We start from the raw sequence: 16,671 nt of genomic DNA on the forward strand, positions 1-16,671 counted from the left end.
GTTGCGGAACAATAAGCTGGTTATCTTTAATGTATGAGATTTGGATTTTGATGGGAGAGTAAATAAATGACTGTACAGAATCTCTCTTAACAAGCACAATAGCTGAAGCCACCTTTTTAGGTTATTTGAATGGATTTCTAGCACACTTCATGCCTTGAAGCACATTGCTCTCTTACAGAAGCATAAATGAGGTTGTCCCATAGATGCATTGGAGTTTGTAGATGTTGTTTCTATTGGAATTGTCAGTGTAGCTGCGAGGCATCTAGTCTGCTGGAAATCTAAAGCAAAAGAGGATCCAAATCAGAGCTTCCCTTTGTGAACTCAAAGCACAATAAATCTTATAATGTCTGCATGGCATAATTTAACAGTACCTGACCATCCATGAAGGATAATCAAACTACATACTGAACTTATGAACTGAGATCTCTTTCTTCCCTTAATGAACACAAACACACTTCTCTTCAGTTTTATTGGCATTTATTCTAAAGGGAAAAATATAGAATTCAATAAATATTATGGCAACAACATTGACAAAGACATTTTGAAGGTGACATCAACATTCAAGAAAACGTGTGTATACACCGGGAAGAAAGGATTAGGAAAAGAAAATAGGGACTCGGGCGCTGAGCTGACAAATGTGACAGCACTGGCATTTGAACAAGCTAATTGAGAAACTGATGGTCACATTAAAAGTGCATCAATACCGTTGATATTTAAACAGCTTCGTCATTGCACTGTTGTTTGAGAGGAAGGAAAAAAACACTAGTTCAAAAACACTTGTTTCTCAAGACTAATTTTGAAATTGACAATTGAAAATCTCTTACATTATGTGATATTACTGCGGAGGTCATGATACTCAAACACTGAAATGACCCAAGGAAGAAAAAAAAATACAATCATCCTTTCCGAGTTAAGGTCTGGTCACAGCATAAAGTCGAACAGCAAAATTCATCTCCAGAAGTTTGCGAAACGTGCAGTGCGGTGAGGGCTAGCAAGCCAACTGCTAAGTGGACAAGCTTAAAACAAACAAAAAAAAAAACATGTAATCTGTATTGTGGCATTCATGGTATTCCAAATATCTGATAATCTCTTCTTTTAATACTGAAGAGGGCAAAGTCCTTCTAATTACAGTGAATGCATGTTTCTGCATTAAATCTGTGCCATAAGTATGACGTAACTCTTCTAAAGCCCTACGTGATAAACTGAAGTGCAGAAATGTACTAAAAATGTAACCTACACATTGAGTCAACATAGCCCACACAGGTACAAATGGTGGCAATACCATCTGCCACTAGCATAGGCTACATGGTAGACTCAGCATGTAAGTCTAAATTAAGCTTTAGCAAGTTTGCCACCTATCAGCAAACTTCTTCATCCTTTGGTTGTCTCGCTCGTTTATTCAGTGACCAATACAGTAATCCAGTTTGCAGATATTTATGAGACAAAACAAACTGTTCGTGTCATGGGATGGTTCATTCCTGCAGAGGTTTTCGTAGTCTAGCTAATCAACCACAGCTTCCTCCAATTTGGACATTTAGAGTAAGTTATTGTTGATCTTCTTCTGTTTGAATCCTCTTTTAATGTGCTGTGATTCGTGACGCAAAGATTCTAGCCTGTTAAGATCGAGGGGATCCTCCAGATGAAAAAGTAAGCCAAATACCAAAAACTCCAGTTTTTCTAATGTCACTTGGGGCTAGCTCCAAAAGCAAGTCCATCCCCAGAGACTCCCATATTAAAATGCCCATATTTACAGCATTTATTAAACAAAATAATAATAATATTTGCAGACTGGTACAGGAAACAGTTTGAACCTTGATAACACCTCTTAACAGTTTTTATAACTCGTCCACCTGTATTCTTCTTGGTAGCCAGCAAAGGAAAAACTTCTCTGGCTGCAAAAACACACTGTTTGTAGGTCTAAGGTGAAACGGCTCTCAGCTCCTTTGTTCTGTGACGACCTTCTGATATTATATGCTCAATTGCTAGAATTGGTTCATAATGAGAAAGAATTGTAATGATCCTCATTATAGAACGAAGGATATAGCTAACTACAACTGTTAGCTAGTTCACTAGCTAACAACCTGTGAATATACAGTCTCCATGGTCTCCGTTGGTATCTCAGTCATATCTGCCTCCTGCGCTTCAAATCTAATTTCAAATCACCAAGATGGCAGCCGACTAGCTTCCTAATCAGTAGGTGAAATCACACTGGCTACATCTATCTTTTATCTGTGGTTTGCTTCTGTTAATCCAAGTTACGTATCTGGATGCGAATATATCTTCATCCAGCTCAGATCTGGGAGCAAAATTCTAGTATTTTATCAGTCAATTGACATGTGAGTATTGTATTCAAATGGAGCTAGCTAACAAAGCTCGTTAGCATTAAGTCACAACTCCATCTTCTTGTCCAAAATGTAACTTTTTGTTAAAAAAAAAAACCCAACATGGTTGTGGCTAGCATTAGGGTTGTGGATAAGTCACAGTGGCTATGTCCATATTTCATATACAGTGTTCTATTTTTGGTTGCTAATTTTTGTTAAGCTAAAGCTCACTGGACCCATTTAGGGCCCAATAAAAGGGTTAAAGTACACCATTTCTGTTTTTGGAGAAAATAAAAGGCTAACCTGCACTGTTGTAGTGTGCATTTGTTTTCATGAGTCTATCCATAGCTGCTGATGTAAGAGAATGTAGTATTGGTTCAATCTCATCAGGATGAAAATAAAGCAATGACACAGTTATACACCAATGACTTCACATTACACCGACAACATATCAGAGACAGGGGACACTCAGCTTCATGTTTCCATTGAAAGAAATTAAGGAATAAATCTTCTAATCTGTTCTGCACACAGACTAACAGTTACAGGAGTAGAGGTGGGAGTGAATCAGTTTCAAACCACAGTGACGAGTTGTTGTATAAGCCCTCCGAGGAAGAAGTCTTTGATCCAGCACAAACAACAGCAGTTCCTCTTTATTTCCTCCCCCCGAGGCAGCACCCCCCTACCTACCACCCCATCGCCGGCTCTCGCTCTTATTCAGGAGACCACATGTTCCTACGCATCTTTTTATAAATGAGCATTTCCTAATGACATCATTCCCCCTGCTCATTTCCTGTTAGCATGGAAAGCCTTGACTGCATCCGCTTTGTCCTCCCAGAGGAAGCAGGTCACATCCCCAGGCAGGTGATAGATAGCTTCCTCTTTTGGTGGGGCAGGGGTGGGGGCCGCGTTGAGTGGGATGCTTACTATGCATTGAGTTTTCATTGGTGCAGAGTATTCCAGTAACATGTACATGAATTAAGCTTACAGAACCCCTTTCCAGACAAATAAGGGGTCTTTAGCATGCAGGAGGGAGGCATTGCCCCATAACTTCCTGCTTGCACTGTGCTCTGTCCTCATTCTCCTCAGTCTGATCCGATTTAGTCGGTGCAATCACATGACCGAGCAACTTTTGGCTTTGTCCTTCCGGAGGTCTGAGGCCACGGCCGCCAGGTCAGGTCTACCAGGCATGTGTGAAATCCTCTTGCTAGCACGGGCGGTCTTGCTGCGTTTGACGTTTTTGTTGTTTTTGTTGATGCAGGCCAGCGTGGCCACATGGAAAATGTCTCTGACGCTGTTTTCTGACTGCTGGGCCGAGCACTCGATGTAGGGCGCCGAGATCTGCTTGGCCATACTGGAACCCTAAGAAGAAAAACGTTCAGGCTTACTGAGATTCTGTTTTTTGTAAAGAGCTTGCGTCAATAACGAAAGGATTTGCACACTTTCACACGGGTCAATTAAACATGGCAATGACCTGATTAGAGTCAGGAAATTGGAACCATCTACCATTTCAAAATGTTCTTTTAATCTACAAACCTGGTCGTAAGAAACTGGAGCTTGCCGATGGTTGGAAAGCTCCACAAGTGTGCTCAGATCGGTGCGCAGGTCCGACTTGCAGCCGACTAACAGCATCTTGGTGTTGGGACAAAACTCCTGGATCTCACCTTTCCACTGTAAAGAAAGACAAAATAGCCTCAATCATTCAGGAGTTCTGACATAAAAATAAAGTAAATTTTGTGTTTTAAAATAATGTTTTTCTTGTGAGTGTGTTCAAATGTTTGTTGCCCTAATAAAGAATTTGATGAAATCCCCCCCTCACCTGCCCTTTAAGTACAAAGGTTAAAGCTGCCACTTCCTGAAGCCCCTCATTGCTTTGAACCCTAGAAAGGAACTAGAAGTAATCTCCATGTTTCCTCCCTGACAACAATAAACGCTCTGTGATCAATGGCATTTCTCTTGGGGCTTTAATCTGAGGCTAATGTGCCTCAGGGCTGGCTGTCTGGCTGGTCAGGGGATCAAGTTCATTGACATCTGAGGAGGAAGTTGGTTTGTAAAATGTGTCTGAACAACCTAAAAGCCTAAACCGAGGTTAAGTCTCATGTAGACATTCATCGTCTGAAACGCAGCCTTCGACTAGCACAGCTTTAAGCACTTTAAGCTTCAGTTCAAGCTTAGCAATTAGCTGTATATGATGTGTTCCCAATTACTCACTACAGGTTTAATTACAGTGTGCAACACAAGACAACAAATGGTTAGATAACTAATGTTACCCATCAAAGCGACAGACTGAAAGGGCCAAAAAATCTCAGTGCATCTGAGGTCATCTCTGTTCCTAATGAGCGAGACAAAACTGTTTCTGTCTCGACCGCTAATTCTGGTAAACGTGAGTTGCTTTGAGAAAACCTTCCAGGTCGGCAGAAAGCAGCACAAAAACAGGAAATGCCTTGCAAAAATAGGAGCACATGCCAGGTGTGTTTTAATGTGGGAAGATAATGACTTTTACATTTTGTAGTTTCTCCACCAGTCAGATGACTGACACTACCTGTGTACAGCACACATTTGGACATGTGAGAATCAGCCAGTGACACGTCCAGCCACAGCAGGGTTTTGACCTGACACTGAAGTCACATTACAGCTATACGACTTCACATGACTGAGATCACAGAAAAAAGAAACGACTGCAGACCTTTGATCCAGGCCTCTGTCACCAGTTCAGACAAAAATCAAAGTACTTGAGAGGAATGTTTAAAAATAGAGCTTAAAGACGTGTTTCCTGCATGGATTTGCCCGAGAGGAGCAACAAACCTTTTTCATTACGCTGTCGAGCGTTTCTGGGCGGCTGATGTCGAAACAGATGAGCACAGCATCAGAGTCGGGATAGGACAGGGGCCTCACGTTGTCATAGTACGGAGATCCTAAAACAAAGGAAAACAAGAAACTTGAACTGCATTCACACACTGTTGCGCAAGGACAAAACTGCTGTATGCATAACTGTGCGAGCAGCCTCTTTTGTTCCAACAGACAGCAAAGAAACACGTGGCCAGCTCAGGCTGAGAAATGTTCCTGATTTAATTTGCGGTTTTGCTATTATTGGACAATCTTCACAGGGATCCAGCTCAAGGGACATCAGAAGAAACTTGTCATCAGAGCTGCAGAACAGAAAACTGAATTACAGAGCTGGTTAGCAGAGGTGTTCTTATTTAAAACTTTGTAGATTTCATTTTTTATTGGAAGACCTGAAATATGTCTGGCATTGAAGGCTTTTGCTTAAACAAATGAAATAACAGTATTCGAGTGAGGGGCAGGATCAAAGTCTGTTTCAAGAAAGCACAAGGAAGACCAAATTATCACTTGAGCACTACAGATAGTTATTCTCATATGTCATGATTGCAGCTCAGCCATAATCCATGGCAACTAGGCGAGAAAAACAAATAGTGCCGCATCAGTAGAAAAAATGTGCTGACTACAACAAGATCGTTTACTGAAACAGAAAATCTCTCTGAAGGAATAGAACTTCAGAGCGAGGAAATGACTCCCTCCTCAAATTGAAACCATGTGCAAGGGCGACGCCCATCTCACCGCCTGACTGAAGCGCATCGGAGGTTGGGGGGAGGGGAGCTTGCCGTCATGTCAAGGTGAGTCAAGATCACATGACAAGCAAGAAGTGACCACACACACAAGCAGCTGCCAAGAATCTGGGGAATTTTGTTTTTGGTAACTTTAGGTTCCCTTGGGAGGTCTTTTATAAACACGGCTGCAGAGAAAAGTCTGGAATTCACTGGTTTACACACACACACACACACACACACACACACACACACACACACACACACACACACACACACACAGCTGGTGTTCCTAATCTAAACAGTCTGGATGGGAGATGACATCGTTTTAAACAATGCTTCCAGGCCTGGGCCCCACACAACAAAGCACGACTAAAGTGTGTGTACAGACATCTCAAATATCCATGTCCATAATGTTCCACTCCATCTATATGCAGGAGATCCCAGTTATTATATAGAATTACACAAGAATTAATATTGCATGTAATTCAACACTTGGCATGAAAAATTGCACATTAAGCTTTGCTAATGGCAGAACTGCTTTTCATTTAGCAATGTTTACAAAAAAATGATCTTAGCCAACATATGCACATTTTATTACACTAAAAATTACATTAAAATGTAAACTAACGCAATAATTTTACAGACTGAGGAGAAAAGCTGCTGAGACATTGCACTACATTATTTTGCATTTTCTGTCATTAGCTGTCAGTCATTAACAACTGCGAAATGTTTTAATTCCTTTCAATTGTTAGCAAGAATTGCTAGCAGTTCTTGCTAATTTGCTATATGAATAGCAAGTTTTCACAGTTGAAATATTCATAAGCAAGTTATCTGGGCCACCAAAGGGCCGTCATTCATTGCAGTATGTTGGCCATCTGTAGGTGGTGTGCAGCCACGGGCCAGTTGTAGACACACTGCTGGCCCTGTGCTGGCCCAGAACAGTTTCAGCTCTGGCCCCAGATGTCAGCCTAATGTGTACCTTAATCAAGCCATGTAATAACAACATGTGCCGGAACATAATAGTGCAAAAGTAACATGCCGAAACTCTGTTCAGACAGTGAATGGACTGATTTTTATATAGCGCTTTTCTACTCTCCCAGTTTACCCAAAGTGCTCTATACAACATGCCACATTCACCCACTTTCGCGTAACTGAGTGCTTCCTAACTACATTCATACACATTCTCACTCTTGACATGCAGACTGGAGGAGCCAGGGATCGAACCGCTAACCTTCCGATCAGTTTGTAACCTGCTCTACCACCTGAGATATGACATGCCATCACATAAACCGTGGCGTCATTGCCAGACCTGGCACACATCTGGTTGACATACACTCTGCCAAAACACCAGTCAGTCCGAAGTGCCAGCTTGATTCCAGATCTGGGCCAGACCTTTTTTCTGTAGGCCTGGGCCACATAAACCAAGCCACAATCAAGCCTGAAATGGCATGCCATCACATAGACATCACATAGACCATCTATGCCAGGCCTGGTCCATATCTGGATGACATACGTCTTATCATGCCAGAAGTCAGCCAGCAGTGCCGACTTGATACCAGATCCTGGCCAGACCTGCTTGCTATGTGGGCACTAACACACAGTTACTTTACCAACTGACCCCTGACCCCTGAGCTCCTAAGTGTCCCTCAAACCTCATTCAGGGATCCACTCCTCTACTTCACTGTCACTCCCTGAAAGCTCACTGTCCTCATTTCTGAGGACAGAAAGTGCACATTCCCTTGGTTTCCTTCCATAAAAGGTTTTTACATCCATGTCCTGTAATTATGAGTAGATTGTAACGTAAAAAAACATTGACTATGATCATATAAATGCACACAAACACATCTCTACACACATATGCAAATGCATTATATTGCCTGAAAAAAAAAAAATCAGGCTTACTGCGCAGTGTTGCCTTGAGGCAACGAATGAAAATTAACAGTTTTACTGTTTAAATAAATTTTTAAAAAAGTAGAACAAACAATCAAATATGCTTCTTAACCTATTCATGCACATACAAGTATTTTTTAATATACATTTATTTCACTATAAACATGTAAAATAGTGATCTTTATCTTGCCTCCTAATGGAGAGGTCTCTCATGTACTGCAGCTTGCAGAAAGGGGTCTTCCCCCCCAAATGAAAGTCACACCACCTTCAACTCATCATTTTATTGGAAAGAGATGTGCCTGGTAGCATTATTTGGAAAAAAAAAAAGTTTTTTTTTTGAAGGGCCAGTGGTTTGTTGCCTCAGGGCAACGCTATGCAGTAGAGGGTTAATAAGTCTGGGACCTGTCTTGACCTTTGTGGACACTCCCGGTGAGATCATGGGTTCAGTCACTTGTTTTGGGTCAATTGGTAGTTGTCAATCACAAGTCGTTAGCCAATAAGCATGTGGTTTCTCAGGGGGTAGCCACATGTGTGTTTTCAGGATAGGGTTTTTTTTGCGGTAGATTTATCACCCTCATCGGTATATTGTGTGTATCCGTTCAACTCCTTAACAGTTGTGGTGGACTTCCCAAGAAGGCCGTCGCCTTTCCCAAACATGGGACAAAGTATTTCCAGTCTTAACAGTAAAATCCACAGTATCACCATTACAAAAGTTAACCTTCACGAGCTAACTTATACAGTCTGATATATTGGCTCAAAAAGGATTATGATTATGATCTTGGCCTATCAAAGACGTGTCTGCATTGATGCATATAACCTGAATTTTTTTTCTCCCTATTAATCTGTACCTGCTCCTAAAATCTAGTGTTGGAATGAACTGAATAAATTATTTTGATGTCTTGATCTAAACAGTGTAGTTTGGATGGGAACTCTGAGTGTTTTGGAAAGCTGCCTGATAGGTGATACCGCCTAAACAAAAGGCCAGATGCTGAACTGTTATAAAGGGAGCACAACAAATACAAGGCAAGGAGGAAGGTGGTATCCCCCACAAGACCACAAGAATTTATTTCTTTCATGACCGTCTCGCAATCGATCATGACCACAATGGGCTGTTTGATTTTTTTTTTATTCCAGTGCTCGTAGCCTGGAACAAATCAGTGGAAAAAATAAAACCTTGCGCCTAAAAGGGCATGCTGTAGAATCGGTTGACATTTCACAATGAATAGACTGTTTTTATTAACCTAATGAGAGGAAATGCATATCTGAGCTGCAGTGTGAAGTTGCTGTGTTATTATGTCTGCACATATTTCTGTGAATTTACCTGCACGTTAGTGCATTTATAGCAATAAATCCAACGTAAATCCACTGCAATTTCAACATGGTGCATTTAAAATTTGACCCTCTATGGAAGCGTTTTGCTAATAACTTTTAATAGCAGATGTTTCCTTCTTTGTTAGCTGTTTAGAGTCGTTACTGCATTAGCTCTGCATCTGAGACCAGCCTCCGCTTTGAGGTCATCTTTCTGCCAAGTGGAAAGATAAGAGGAAATCCCACAGCTAACACACACACACACAAAGACCTGGTAACTGTCATCTAATTAGCTCCTGTCATTGTTCTCCCACAGGATCTCTAAATCTGGAAGAAAGACACACACCCTGTCCTCCCTTATTCTGTCCTTTCAATATGTCCTCCATCCTCTCTCGCCTCCTATTAACCATAGCCTGTCTTGTGTCTTGCTGTTGGGCACAATGACATAAGAGGAAACTGTAGAATGCCACTAAATGCCCACTGTGGTTGTGATTGAGAAATAAATAAAGCTCTTGTGCTTTTTCAGCCCACTTTCCACAATAGCTTGGATAAAAAGCACCACTTAATGTGGAAAACACATTCTGGTCTATTCATTCAATCTCAAAATATTCCATAATGTTAAAGACATACAACTTCACACAATAACAGCTTTTGCTTTATCTCACACAAGCACATGCAGACCTGAGGTAAGCCAGCTGTGGCTGACAGTCTACAGTCTGGATGTATGGCAACAGATCTGCAGGCCTGCTGGTTTACTGCATAGCTAACATAGCTGAGCAGACCGGAGCTGCTGGGCGGTGAGCTTGTGTGTGCATAAATACATAAAAAGAGGCATTAGGCCTTTGGGGGACACCTGTGGAAACAACAGACGTTTACAGGCACGTCTAGAAATACAGCGCTAGCAAGTTTATACGGCTCGCCTGCCAAGCACATGAGCTACAATTTACACTTATGACTATCTGCTGTAGTTGCTGTGGTTACCATGATATTTGTTGCTGTAAATCTAAAATCTGGACATGAAGGATTAATAAAGTAACCTTTGGTATCACAAGATATGCTCAAATATAGCAGGTTAACAAAAGATATCTTTGGACGCAATTTAATAATTCGGTGTGTACTGTGTTAAATAGCCAAGTCTAATATAGCAATACCATTGTAACACACTGGTATGTTGTGTTAACACATGTAAGTGGTAACTGGATGTTCTGGTACTTATAGAACACATTTATACTCAGTTTGAGCACTCAAAGCACTTTCTACTACAAGTCCCACCCACCTTTACAGTGGGTCCATCTATAGCCTAGCACTTTTATCACACTCACACTGGATGTTTAGGGGACAACCTGAGCCACTGTCGCCCCTGTTGTGCATGTGTGTTATGTTAAAGTTCACTATGATGCACTACAACATGCTCTAATACCTTAAAAAGTATATTATTGAAAGTTATGCAACATATAATAGGTGACCAACCATTAAGATTTATCATTATAAATGTGTGTCGTGTGTTATAATACATACATAATACTTCAAGGAGCCTGGAGAACTATTCCTGAAGACTACTTAATTGAAAGACAAAAAGAACTTCCCAAATACTTCAGCAAATGTTGCCAATTTCCAATGAAATTGTAAAAACTGACTGTTTTCCTCCATATATTGGATTTATATTTCTTCATTTTTCAATAAATATAAAGAAGCTAGAGGTGGCTCAAGATTACTGCTTGGTACTTTACACTATACTGTACCGTTTCAGTACATCACGCCACATTACGTTACACTAGGATCGATTGCAGTGTAGCTAAATTTGTTTAAGATACAATACTATCTTATGGCACTCCATGAGCCATGATAAAGTCTCGAAATCAGTAACTGAAGAAATAAAAAGTCCACCAGAAGGGCTGAAAACAGGAAATCTATTTCACTTCTCAAATTGTGTAATCCAGCTGAAAGAAACTTCCTGAAAAGACATTGAGATATGATAAACTTTACTTAAACAAGCTTTCGAGAGGTTACTTTGGCCACAGTAACAAAGTACAATTTGGGTAAGAGTCAAGAGTCGGGCCAAACAGGATGCTGGTGAAGCATTTAGGACAGTCAGATGTTTCTCAGTGATGGACTGGCAGGACACGTGCACGGGGAGCCAAGAATGCAAAGTGCTCAGTGTGAAGGCCGGACATGGATTTTAATGTCAGGTGTTTAAAAAAAAAAGTCCTTCCATGACATTAGCAGACAGGAAGTCCATTAATCTCTCCCAGGATCCCAATGCCCTTCAGTTCATACACTGCTTCACCATCACCATCCCATTGTCGGTCTGCAAATTCTACCGTGATTCGATTTCTCCCCTCTGGAAACGAGGTAAGGCTTTAGTGATCCACACCACCTCTCTTTCACTGGCTGAGGATCTGGGCCTGCTGGGTACAAAGGGGGTCTTTGTAGAGGAGGAAGTAGAAACCTTTAGTCTGAGGAATGCCAGACATGCGGCTCCAATTCGCTGAACCCAGAAATGTGATCCAATCCAACAATGGTTACAGACTGAAGAATCGGGGGGAGTGTGTGTGTGTGTGTGTGTGTGTGTGTGTGTGTGTGTGTGTGTGTGTGTGTGTGTGTGTGTGTGTCAGAGAGAGAGTAGCAGAGGAGCTTACTGAGTGCATGCAAAAGTCCCATAGTTAAGCTGTCCTGCACTACATGGGAAACAGGACATGTGATATGCTCTAGTAACTATAGAAGGGAAGGATGATCTGTCTGCTCTGACCAAGCTCTGCTATTATGCATCTTCCATTACAACTCCTTTATCTGTCTTTCTTCCCATTTTGCAAAGTGGGTCAACTTTGAATGTGCGCAGTAAACAAAAAAAAACTATTTTCCCCATATATATTCCCTGTGATAAATATTGTCAAATGAGATCCACTGGGTCTGATGTTTCCCATTGGGATTTCTAGAACTGGAAAAGTCTGAACTCCTCTAGTTCTTGTATTTTTCCTGTTAAGCTTGAAAACGTACTTGTTGTAGCTTTGGGAAATTGCCTAACAGTTGGAACAACTGCGCCAGACCGATTTCGGAAGTATGAAAATACTAAGCCGTTTCCTGCAGTTCAGTTCCAGCATAAGTATATTATGAATATTTCAACTGTGAAAAGTGCAAAATCAGTTTAAAGCAATCTTCTGTGAGCCTTGGATTAGCACAGAAACAATTAGTTGATTGACAGGAAATGAAACCACAGCAGTTTTGAATATGCTTTCATCGACATTTTAATATAAACAAAGAGGTCATATGACCAAAGAAAGTCTCCGGTCTCCCTTAGCTCTACTACTTGGCCTTTTAGCATCTTTTAGCTTGTTGTTTTGGTCTAACTGCTTATAGCTTTACAGTCTTGGTCTTTCTTAATGACTGTTTCCAGGTGCAACGAGCAGCTGTTTTCAGAGAAAGGATACATTTTTAAAAACAACAAATGCCACAGCAGAGCAGATTGACTAGCAGCTGGTGGTCACAGCAGGAGCTGATGGAGACCAAAACAGAGAGCGAATATAATGTATGTAGAAATGGGTCACCTAAACCAAAACTCTTTGAATGTTTCGTTTTTTGCTTGTTGTTCCAACACCAAGGGGTTAAAAATGAAACCCATTGAATAAGGGACAAAAGTCGGAGCCATCATTTGTAAAAAGGGTAACTGCTACTTGGTGGTTGCTTTCCAAATCTAAGAATTTGATGCTTGAATTGGGGTATTTTTATGTTTTATGTTTTATGTTAATCCATGCTCATTTCCACTCTGTAAAACGAGAAAAGACCTAAGGCATGCAGGTGCTGAGCCACGGGGGTTGCTCTGTTTACCCGCACGGTTTTCCTATCCTCCTGTTTGACTCTCAAACAAGCACTTTTCCTGCTCATTCAGACACGGAGGCAGACAGGCAGACAACGTAAACCACTTCCCCTGTTGGTGAAAGAAGCATCAAAGGCTCGCGCCTCGGCCCCGGCAGACCTCACCCTGAGACTGGGGTGGCAATGCTAGAGCAGACAAGTAGGTTGGGGAGAGGGGGGCAAATGGAAGGCTGTATAACTGGCAGGAATTTACCTTAATGGGCCGAATTACTCCCTTCACCATCCCCTTTAAACACAAACACATAAACAGCAGGCTGCTCATTAGGCCACTCATCACTGCAGAACAAAGACCACCTCGGTGTGTGTGTGGAGGTGTGTGTTTGAGAGGGAGGGGAAGAGCGGGTGGCAGTCCACAATGTTTGTCTTCCTCCCTTCGTGTTGGTCTTTGTCAGAGTGCAGGCCTGGGTCTCACACACACACACACACACACACACCTCAGGAGATAAGGGATCAATTGGATTGGCTGTGGCAGATGGGGGTTTCAAAAAAAAAAAAAAGGAGAAAAAAAAGGGACCAGTCAAGCTGAAAGCTGCATCAATTGGTCACTGTGTGTGTGTGTGTGTGTGTGTGTGTGCTGGGTGTGGGTTTGGAGTGAAGGTAGGGGTGGGTTGGTATAGGGGTATCTGGCACCTTCTAAAATCCAATGATCTAATAGGAAACCACCCCCAACCCTCCTTTTATGAAACACAGAGAAAAAGAAAAATGGCTCCAGGCAGGCAGCCAACACAATTCAATAAAAGAAAATTCTCACTCGGGCCAGTCTTCATTTCTTCGCCTTTCCACATTTACACACAAAACTGGAGGGATGAAGGAATTTTCAATTTGATGTCCTTGTTTCACTTTCTTGTAGAGTTACTGAGGCGGCAAAGGAGCGCCACTCTGCAGATGCTTTTACTTTCATTTGCTCTGAAGTATAAAACAGCTCAGAAATCTGGATTTTAAGAAGCTGCTGTTGGATTTTCCGGTCTGACGTTTCAGAAAGAAAGATCTCACACTGACCTCGATCTTCAAGTTACCCAAACGTCACTCAGGAATTCCAGGCCAGGGATTTTCCTCTCATTCCCACACAAACACCACATGCTCACACACATGAAACATACACCTCGCTGCTGTGCTATTCAGCGCTCAGGCATTGATCGATGGGAAAATGGGTTTGTTTACGCACACGCACACACACGATGCTGGTTTTCAGAGCCCAAACACAAAGTCTAACCCGCAGGAGATTAAAAAGAAAAAAAGCTGCTGAGCCAATGTTGCTCAACCTTCCCGAAAAGCACAGGAAGCAGGATGAATTTCAAAGTGTGTTCACCAGATGTATGAATATGAGCTCCGTTCGGCCTATCATTATGTTTCCTTTCCTGTTTCCACTTAAGCTTTGCTCAGCTGGGAGGAATTCATAAATCAGATCCATTCCACAGAGGCGTTCCTGCGCTCGAACTGAGCTACGAGGCTGAACGTTTCCATGTAGGTAAAAGGTAAGCCCCGATCTAATCTGAGGGGAAACGTGCGGTTTCGAGGAACAGCGACTCCAGACTATGGGAAAGGATTAACTGTGCTACATTGATTAAAATGGGTCACAGATTAATTTCATTATTTGAGAAAAAACAAAGCTGCCCTGGGACTCTCCTGTCTCCTGATTTGGACTTTCTGGGCTAAAACCTGTTATTTATTTATGATTCTGTCAAACATGGGTGAATTCTACCCCACAAAGTTAATAATAAACTAGCTCCATATCATTCAAATCAGCAACTGAGTGACTGATCACAGAGATGCATGTTAGAACATGTCCACACCACCGCCACAACTGACACAAGGTGACACTTGGAGCATGAGTCAGACAGAGAGGTTGTTGGAAGTGAGGATTACCTGACGTGTCCCACAAACTGAGCTCGATCCTCTGCGTGTCGATTTCAAAGCTGGCTGTGTAGTTTTCAAACACAGTGGGGACGTAGCTCTGCAGGAAACATATGAAGAGGGGGGGTCAGGGAGGAAGCCTGCCAGGTTTTAAACTTTGAAGAAACTGAGCAACGTTAGATTTATTACCCCAATAACACGATCGTGTACTACAAAGGTGTTGGTACTACTACGTTTGGATTTCAGCCAAAACTCATCCCAACACGTATCAAGCACTACAACATGAATGTCCTTCATCACTACTGGAACAATCCACGTGACACAGCCAGGTTCAGAAGAACAATGAGATGCGCTGGTCGTGGTATCAGTGTGTGTTATTAACATGCATCATGTCCAGCAGGCTGCAGGGTCTCACCTCAGGGAAGCAGTCTTTGGCGAACACGTGAAGCAGCGCAGTCTTCCCGCACTGGCTGTCCCCCACCACCACTATCTTACACTTCACACTCTGACTGGGATCCATGCTGGATTTCAGAGATAACTTCTGACACGGGCGTCTCTCCTTCATTGATTTGAGTCGTTTTTAAAAAATGAGTCCAATCCTGGGTGGGTGTGTGTGAACCGTCGAGAAGCAGCTGGTCTCGGTGCCTCCAAGCCTGCGCGCCTGATCTCCTCCCCCGGTGTCTCCGCCTGCTCTGAGCCGGTAAATTCCATTTGCCTACATTTATAACGTCGCAGGAGCCAATGGCAGCAGCTCTCCGTCAGTCGGGATGAGGCACGTCCCTCCCTTCGTCCAGCGAGCCTCCACACAGACGCACGCCGGGCCAGGCACCGTGATGGCGCCCCCGTTTGGACTACACACAGACCTCAGCTTCAACATCAAAACAACAAAACACAAACGAAGATTTTTTTTTAATCAGTAAAGTAAATCAGATTATAGTTTCCCTTTGCCAGTTTTTTAGAGTGAAGTAGTTGTAAAGCACTGAATAAAAAATCAGAATTTTGCGCAAAACTTAGACTTACAAGAAGAACAGCGCCAGTATAAGGCAATTCAAACTATTTAGGTTGCCTTTCCTTTATATAGTATAACATGATTTTATAAAATAGTGACTGGCCTGTCTTGAAACTATGAAATAGGAAATCTGCAACATAACAGCATAAAACTGTATTAAAGTTTTAAAATTGATGGAATACAGCAGATACATGCAAACATTTTATTTGCTATTTATTTGCCAATATACCAAATATAAGTCAACAAGGCCTGTGCTGATACTTACCCAGCACATCAATGCATCTATAAAATATAGATATTTATTATTTTTTATAGCCACAGTTCAGCCGTTAAGTCCTTCTGCTGGGTTGTGACTATGTAGTCAAGCAAGTAAATGTAGCCCAAATCAAGAAATGATCAGTCCTTGTAGGGCAGTCATGAAGATAGGTGTGCTTAGAGTTACCACTCAGTTATCCTTGTAACTAAACATGGGCAAGCAAAATCAAAATAACCTTGCTGCTGCAGTAACTAGGTGGAATTAACCCTTTATCCTCCAAGTCTCATACAGGCTTTTTGTCGCTAGCACAAATGGTAATGGAGTTACTGTCATGAACATAGGCCCCGCCCCTGGAGTTAAGGAACACTCACAGTCATTCTATGATACACACACTGTGTGTTTACATTGTTTAGCATGACTGACTAAAAGGCAAAGGGTAATAAACATTTATGATTCTATAATTGTCTAATATGACACAGTGACTATTCTAACAGACAAAATATAATGTGCAATTTGAGCCCAGCATTGCTGTTTTAGTTGAGTTGAGTAAAACACCCTGTTGCTATAGTGTTTGCTACAAGATCAGTGTGGAGG

At 41.9% G+C, this 16,671-nt stretch overlaps 1 protein-coding gene across 1 annotated transcript; it reads right to left on the bottom strand.

The window, feature by feature from the left end:
* Nucleotides 1–455: 455 nt before the first annotated feature.
* Nucleotides 456–15,533, bottom strand: rnd3a (Rho family GTPase 3a). Its single transcript, XM_085151397.1, has 5 exons — nt 15,228–15,533; nt 14,825–14,912; nt 5,124–5,233; nt 3,855–3,989; nt 456–3,680 (listed from the first exon to the last, which is right to left on the bottom strand). The coding sequence occupies exons 1-5, from the start codon at nt 15,375–15,377 to the stop codon at nt 3,432–3,434; spliced, it is 732 nt and encodes a 243-aa protein (XP_085007523.1). The 5' UTR covers nt 15,378–15,533; the 3' UTR covers nt 456–3,431.
* Between the last annotated feature and the right edge of the window lie 1,138 nt (nt 15,534–16,671).

Source organism: Neolamprologus multifasciatus, chromosome 23 (genome assembly GCF_963576455.1).
Source record: "Neolamprologus multifasciatus chromosome 23, fNeoMul1.2, whole genome shotgun sequence".
Lineage (NCBI taxonomy): Eukaryota > Metazoa > Chordata > Actinopteri > Cichliformes > Cichlidae > Neolamprologus > Neolamprologus multifasciatus.